The 8085-nt window shown below is 40.5% G+C and overlaps 1 protein-coding gene across 1 annotated transcript; it reads right to left on the bottom strand.

Moving 5' to 3' along the window:
- Positions 1-385: 385 nt before the first annotated feature.
- LOC123266062 lies at positions 386-1033 on the bottom strand. Its single transcript, XM_044730095.1, has 2 exons — positions 592-1033; positions 386-489 (listed from the first exon to the last, which is right to left on the bottom strand). The coding sequence occupies exons 1-2, from the start codon at positions 1031-1033 to the stop codon at positions 386-388; spliced, it is 546 nt and encodes a 181-aa protein (XP_044586030.1).
- Positions 1034-8085: the final 7052 nt, after the last annotated feature.

The following is an 8085-nucleotide window of genomic DNA, read 5'->3' as shown; positions in this document are numbered from 1 at the left end:
AATCCTCGCTTTTGCCACTCAACCGAATACAGCCAGCAACGTGTGGGACCGGATACATGTGATTTAGTAATAAAATTTATTAATGACTTCAGCTTTTGTCTAAACACACGTGCTATAATGTCATAACGATGTATTGCATTTTGGCCAGGCAACAGCAAAGATATAATCTCCGGCCATTCTGTATATACTCTTGCATATGACGTGGACTACCTACGTACGATGATGGTAGAATGACAGAGTTACAAATTTCGGCGGCGTCGGCGTTGTTGACAATAGCGTCTCGCAAGTCAATGTACTCTTCCACACGTAGCTTGAGTTGATTATATCGTAAGTATCGTAGTCGTTCGCCTTCTATCTTCGCGTACATGTCGACCATGAATTGTTATTAAAGCTCTTGAAATCGTAGAATGACGTTATCCAGCCCGCGTCTAATCATAAATCTATATGCATAATAATCCTTCGAGCTAACGTTCTTGTTTGTTTCGGCTCCTGTAATAATATATTCATGAATATTAATTTAAATTAATTGCGTTTAATAATTTAATTGTTTTGTTAAAAGTGTAATAATCAAATTCATAATAAATGAAGTACCTGATACGGGATCTCGTTGTTTAATATTTATGCTATATCCGTCTTGTCCCTTCCAGAAGATTAGCGGATATTGGAGAGCGTCATATGAACGGTGTGTATCAGCAATGAACTGAAGATTATTATTTCTCCTACGAATCACAATTTCTCGTGCACCTGTACGATCGCCAACCATGATTCCAGCAACGTCGTCAGCAACAGGTGCATTGAATCTACGAATGTGTTCTCCAGCTGGTGTTTTATCAGCATTAATAACAATAGCGTGATTATCGCTTTCTAATTTGTGCATGTAGGATTTGAATATTTTCAACAATTCATTATGCTCATTCAATAGAGCATCCAGCTCGCTGACGATGCGTCTAGCAAAGAATGAATCAAGGTTATTGTAGCCACAACGTGCATCCACCCGATTGGCTAGTGCGCTTCCGGAGTCCTCGCCGCCCATAAAGTAGATTTGTAAAAATTTATGTGGTTCGTTTGGCATTGGCAGCAATGAGCCTATTTTATGATAAACTTGGCCTCTGATTTTAAATGTAGAATTGTATTGTTGACCATTTGCATTAGTATTTTGAACTATTTCTGTTGCTCCGAACGATGTCATTTGAAAGCATGAGTTGAATGTTCGAATGGACTTCAAGAATACGTTAGAATCTGGATCTGTGCCGATAAGCAAACCGTTCAATGGTTCCGCCGGTGTTTCAATTACAGGTAGTTGTACCTTCCCTGACGCGCAACACATCTCGGCTGGTTCATTTTTGAATATCAAAGCATGACAATATGGGCATTCTTTGTCCATAACACCAATTACTACTTTTGAATGAGCATAATATTCAATATCGGGCTCATACTGGAATGTTAGACGCAGAAATGATGTAGCTACAAATGCTCGATGTGCCTGTTGGCGTTGTTGGTCATTCGCTCTGCATCTATTGACAGTAAAACGGTGTGATTGTCGTTGTTCTAATCTCATGACTTTATTGCGTTCAGCTCGTGTATCGTCTGATTGTTCTTGACGCAATTGCGCCATTCTCACACGCGCTCCAGTATTTTCTTCCTGAATTTGTTCTTCGGTTCTTTGGGCTCTTCTATTTCGAATGCTTCTAGATTTATTTGTATCTCGGCTCAAATTGGCCCCTTTGCATTTTCTTGGCATTGTTCACTGTACAATACAAAACACACATGAATAGAACTGATTGAATTATTTAATTATTATATTTAATTATTATATTAATCATTTATTTTATCTTTGATAACATTAAATATACTTGTAAAAATTATATAGTTTCACGAAAGCGAAAAATTTTATGTTTCTTAATTATATCGAAAATACATATTGTTAGAAATAGTGAAAAAAAAAATTCTGTCGAAGTTAGAGCTCTTATAAGTAAACATAAAAAAAAAATTTCCCAATTGTAATAAAAATCTAACTTTCACCGAATTCGTTTTTCACCATTCCCAACAATATTTTCGTTATAAATAAGAAAGAATAATTTTTGATTTTATAATAAACGTAAAAAACAATTTATACTTACAACTCAATAGCCATTGTTTGCGGGAACTTGAGACACGTGTTGAGTATTTTAGGGATAGAAAATGATAAAATTATGAAAATGACTATTAAAAAGCAAGGGTTGGTGATAAAAAAGTGCAAATTTAGAGTTGTATGTATTTTTTGGTGCCACATAATAAAAAAAAAAAAAAAAAATTTTTGGAGTGAACACCCCTTATCACTTAGAGGTTAGAAAAATAGCTAGTAGCCGATTCTCAGGCTTACTGAATATGCATAAAAAATTTCATGAGAATCGGTCAAGCCGTTTCGGAGGAGTATGGGAACGAACATTGTGACACGAGAATTTTATATATTAGATTAGATATGTGTGTTTGTGTATGTGTGTGTGTGTGTATGTGTTAGTGTGTGTGTGTGTGTGTGTGTGTGTGTGTGTGTGTGTGTGTGTATGTATGTACTTATGTATTTATGTATGTATTAGGATGATTTTTCTGAAAATCTTTTTTGCTTGACGTCTCAAAAGTTTCTTCAAGGTAAGAAAAAATTTTTCCTGCCTGGAAAAATTTTTAAATCCAATTATAGATTGGCCTCAATTTAAATAACATGGAAAAAAAAATTTTTGTTTAAAAAAACAACTTTTTCTCGCGAAAAAAAAGTATAAAAAATTTTTTGACAAATGTTTCTTGTAGAAAATTGAATTTTCTACAAAATTGATCTGATATAAAATTTTTATAACTTAAACAGTTTAAAAGTTATGGGCTCTCAAAGTTGAAACAAGTTTTTATGGATTTTAAATGAATGCACATAGACTAATTTTTTTAATTTTCACTTTTTATCATCATTTTCAAACAAAAACAACAGCACTTATCATCGTTTTAACTTGTAAATTATTTTTTGTAGTTCAACCGTTAACTTAAAAAAAAAGTTTTGAATTTTTTTCCAATTTCTCCACAAAATAAAAATAGTTATTTTCGATACATATGCGCAAAGGTAGGAATTCTTACCGCTTGAAGTGACGTCACGAGTTTAAGACTACCTATGTAGGAAAGTATGGCGAGTCCAGGCTTAGCTCAACTATGCAAAACTCTGGGCCAGGCTTGTAAACCAGTGTTGGCCCAGTCTTGGTTTAAGTCTGGAATGATAACGCTGGCCCAAGTCTGATTATCACGACTGGTCCATGCCTGGTTACCAGGATTGGGCCACAGTTAATTTTCAAGTTTGGCCCATACCTGGTTACCAGGACTGGGCCATGGTTAATTTTCAAGTCTGGCCCATGCCATTTGATAAAAAATGATAAAAAAATAATTTTTTTATTTTAATTTCGATGTAGAGCTAACGCAAGTATAGACCGTTTGACTCTTAATTTAAAACTAACTTTCGCTGATTATAGAATTAAATTGAAAATCGCATTTGTTCTAACCGAGATTCGAACCCAAGCCGCGCGCTTGCCATACCAATAACTAACCCCTACACCGTATGACCGATAAGCCAATGAACGACTCATCATTATTATAAGCTAAATCTATGTGGTGGCAAAATGTGACGATTAATTAGTTAAATAATTTATGTTATTTTATATTGTGTTTTGATGAAAATGAACTATTTTTTACAAATGTTTATTAGTTAAAAAAATGCAAGAGTCAAGTTCTTATATTATTTTAGACTTTGAACATCGTTCTGTATATTTTTAATGACTAAATGACCCGGTGAACTTCGTATCACCTACATATATTTGTGAAAATTGTGGTTCAAACTTAATACAAGACTTCTATTTACATTAAATGCAACACAGTTATACACTTAATCAATTTAAAGCAGTCTGTTGTAATATATTTTTTGTCTTTTTTTTACGGTGCGTAAATATATAAAGATGATGACTTTTCGACTCGTGAAAACACTTATTATTTATGTTTTTCGCCCGTTAAATCTTTCCTGAACTTCCAAAAATATTTCAAGATCAAAATTAGCCTAATCGCTTCAGCCATTCTCGAGTTTTATAGAGACAAACGAACAGCAATTGATTTTTATATACATAGATATTTTAATTTTTTTAACTTCCCGCTAAGAAAATTGAAAATTTTCAAAAGTTGAGAAGTTATTGGTTTTACCCCGTTTTGCAAAAATCGAATACTCATTAGATCTCGACGTTCTGAGGTCCATGGAAGCTTCCCTGACTACTCTCGCGAGAGTGTTACTATGCCTGTATGTATGTGTATGTGTATGTGTGTGTGTGTGTGTGTGTGTGTGTGTGTGTATGTGTGTTTTTTTTTTTTAGGGGGGGGGGGAATCCTTTTTACGGATTCTAGGCATAGCTGTTTGGCCTGGATATGTGGCAACTCGACGCAGCGTCATACTCAAACTCGACACTAACGCCCCTACCCACTAAACTCTAAACCCCTTTTCCTTCTTTCCTCTAATCCCTCATGGAAACCGCCGTCAGGCATTACTTCGTGAAGGGAAGATCTAGCTACTGCTCTTCCTTCTGGTGGCTAAGGTGTTAACTACCTTCCTTCTATCTTCTGCTATTTGCTCTTTTTCTTTCGGTGGAACGCAAGTCTTTAAGGACTTCTGTTGCAAACGTGTTGGTAGCGTTCCAGGCAGCTTCTGATGACAACATTGCTTTTACTAGTGAATCTGGTTGCATTCTCTGGTTCAGGATCCTCTCCAGTTCTTCACGCTGTGGATCGAAACGTGGACATACAAAGAAGACTTGCTCCGCGTCTTCAGCAGCTCCTGGGCAGGACGGGCACTCCGAAGAGTCATCGTGCTTAAAGCGGTGTAGATACTCTCGAAAACACCCATGTCCCGACAACATCTGCGTAAGATAGTAATTGACCTCACCGTGATTCCGGTTAAGCCAAATGTCGATCCAAGGTATGAGACGGTGCGTCCACCTACCCTTCTCTGCAGCATCCCATTGTAGTTGCCATCGGCCTATGCTCTTCTGCCGTTCTTCAATTCTAAGTTCTTCAGGGATCAGTGCAGTTGACCTTCATCGTTGGTAAAGGGCCCGTCTTTCCTCTGCTAGAACTCTAAGAAGTAGGGTTCCAGCAATGACGCACACTACTTCTTCTGATATAGTGCGGAAGGCACTAGCTACTCGTAGGGCACTCAGTCGATATACTGGTCCAGCCTTTCTCCATGATTCTTGTGTCTTTAATGCATCGGCCCAAATGGATATTCCGTAAGTGAGCACCGATATGACTACTGATGACAATAATAGCCTTCTGCTCTGTTTTGGGCCTCCGACGTTCGGCATCAGTCGTGCGAGACTAGCCCTCACTACTGACGCTTTGGCACTGACATGTTCCACTTGCTGCTTGAAGTTGAGTCGGGCATCAAGCATCACTCCCAAATATCGGATATAAGGTTGTGATGTGATTTCTTGTTCGCCGACTTTCAGCTTAATGGTCTCTACCACTTTTCTGCTGGTAATAAGTACTGCCTCAGTCTTGTGTTGCGCCAGTTGCAGGTTCACTGCGTCCATCCACCGGTTAACGTGCTCAAAAGTAAGATCGAACATATGATTTATCTCGTCAAGGTGTTTGGCAACGATCACTACGGCTACGTCATCTGCATATGCTACGAGTTTGACGTTTCTTGGCAGAGTTAGTCTTCATAGACCATCATACATAATGTTCCACAGGAGCGGGCCTAGAACTGAACCTTGTGGTACCCTTCCAGTAATATCATACTCCCTTAGACCGTTCTTCGTGTCATACTTCAGGACCCTGTTTTCAAAGTAGCTTGCTACGATCTTAAGCAGGTATTCTGGTACATTCTTCTCTTGGAGGGCCTGCATAATGCATTTCCAATAATGTTGGAGCTGCCTTTATGATGGTTTTCAAGGCTATATTAGGGATTCCGTCCAATCCCGGCGCTTTATTATTCCCTACACGGTTACAGGCCTCCAGTAGTTCTTCTTCAGTGACAGGTGGAATGTCGTCCAGTTCGCCTGGCACCAACTGGTAATCGAAGTTGCGTTGCTGTGGAAACAGTGCAGTGACGATTTTCTGAAGAAGTTGAGGACACGTAGGTGATGGCATTTGTTGTTTTTTCAGGTGGGTCATAACCACCTTATAAGGCCTACCCCACACGTCTTTATTCACCTCGTATATAAGCTCTTTCCAGCATCTTCTTTTGCTCTCTTTGATGGCTTCATTCAGTTCACGACACGCCTTTTTGTACTCTGCGATCAGCTCCACTGAGTTGAGCCGTTGATAGCCGCGCTGGGAGATTCTTCTCTTTCTATGACACTCTTTACGGAGGACGCTGATGTGGTCGTTCCACCAATGCACCGAAGGTCTCGAATTTATGCCACGTTTACGAGGCATACTGGCATCACAAGCATGTGTTACTCTTCTCATCAGGTCCTTAGTATGTTGTTCTGCACATTCAGTGTTGATCGGATCACCATCGAGGGCTACTAGCAATGCTTCTGGGTCAAAAGATTTCACCTTCCAACCAACGATGTTAGACTGCTTGATTGGTCTCTTGAGGTTCTGGTCGTTTGATATTTCCCAGAATATCGCATGATGGTCGCTGGAAGTGTAGATGTCCAACACTTTCCAGTTGTAGTCACCTCTAGCAAGGCTATTACTGACAAAAGTGAGGTCTACAATTGAGCTTGCGTCACCTTTGGTGTAGGTCGGCGTATCACCACTGTTGAGCGAAACTACATCTAGTGTAGTAAAGGCCTCTAGTAGTGCTTTCCCTCGTGCGTTGGTATGTTTGCTGCCCCAGTCAACTGCCCAGGAGTTGAAGTCCCCGGCTATCGCTACTGGATGGTATTGCTTCGCATCTTCAGTTAGTCGATCCAAGAAATCAGTGAAGTCTACAATGGAGAGGCTAGGTGGTGCGTAGCAGCTATAGAAGCGTATGCCCTCTACTGATATTGCTACAAAGCCGGCATTGCTGTTGTCGACTGCATTTTGGAAAGGGAGCTTGCCACATGACCAGATGACAGCTTTGGATGTGCTATCAGCTTCCCAGGGTTGGGTACTCAGGTGTTTATATGGCTTTGCTATTAGTACCAAATCAAGCTCTAATTCTCGCACGGTCTGCATGAGCAGGTCATGCGCGGCCTCACAGTGATTGAGGTTAAGCTGTAATATCCTCATGTTTGCTTGCTTGTCAATCTCTGGAGTGCCTCTTTGTATACCGGGCACCTGTATGTGCCGGCGTGATGGGCAGCGTTCTCTGCGCTCTTATTTTCCGCGCATAATACACACTTCGCTAGGTTTTTACAGTCCGCAATCTTGTGTCCTTCTTGGCCGCATCTGATGCATAGCTTGGATCGATCTGTCTTGCTTCTGCACTGGGATCCGTGGTGCCCGAAATGCCAGCATTTGTAGCATTGGGTAGGTTTCCTCGTGGCTCTAATTCGGCAGTTGACCCAGCCAATTCGGATTTTACCGCTTCCTTCTAATATCTTCTGAGCTGCTGCAGTCGGTAGTGTCACGACAGCGGTTTGGGTACCTCTGTAGGCTTTGCGGATCTTGATTGTCTCTGGTAGTATTTTGCAGAGCTCCTTGGTTACCGTATGCAGGGCAGCCTGAATATCCTCCTTTGTTGTGGTGTCATCTAGGTCTCGAATCTCGATGTCTTCTTGTGGCCCTTTGCAGATCACTTTGGCCTCCTCCTTAAGAATGTTTGCGATGGTATGTTGCAGGCCTTGGCCTTTGTCCACGCACTTCCGCGAAATCGTAATCAGCAAGTCCCCGCTTCTGGTCTTGTTGATCTTGTCCACTGTTGTGCGAACTTGCTCATCAGGAACTTCCTTCTTTATGCGACGCAAAATCTCGGCGTACTTTGCTTTCTCGGCCGGGCGGATGATCAGTGCGTCGGGTCTGATCCATTTGAGCGGTTTTTTGCGCTTAGGCTCCGGCCTGGGCTTCTTTGGAGGCTCCTTTGGGAGCTGTTCTTTGGCTAGCCTCCGTTTCTCTTTCCTTGTGTGGACATCTTTTCAATCAGTCGCGTCTTTTTTTTCG

This window comes from Cotesia glomerata, linkage group LG5 (genome assembly GCF_020080835.1).
Source record: "Cotesia glomerata isolate CgM1 linkage group LG5, MPM_Cglom_v2.3, whole genome shotgun sequence".
In the NCBI taxonomy this organism is placed as follows: Eukaryota; Metazoa; Arthropoda; class Insecta; order Hymenoptera; family Braconidae; genus Cotesia; species Cotesia glomerata.
The sequence above is the reverse complement of the archived record's forward strand: the minus strand, read 5'-3'. Positions and strand labels throughout refer to the sequence as shown.

Coding starts and splice junctions, on each gene's coding strand:
- LOC123266062 (XM_044730095.1), bottom strand. CDS start 1,033: ATGGGCGGCGAGGACTCCGGAAGCGCACTAGCCAATCGGGTGGATGCA. Junction 490..591: donor ACAACGAGATCCCGTATCAG/GTACTTCATTTA, acceptor ATATTATTACAG/GAGCCGAAACAAACAAGAAC.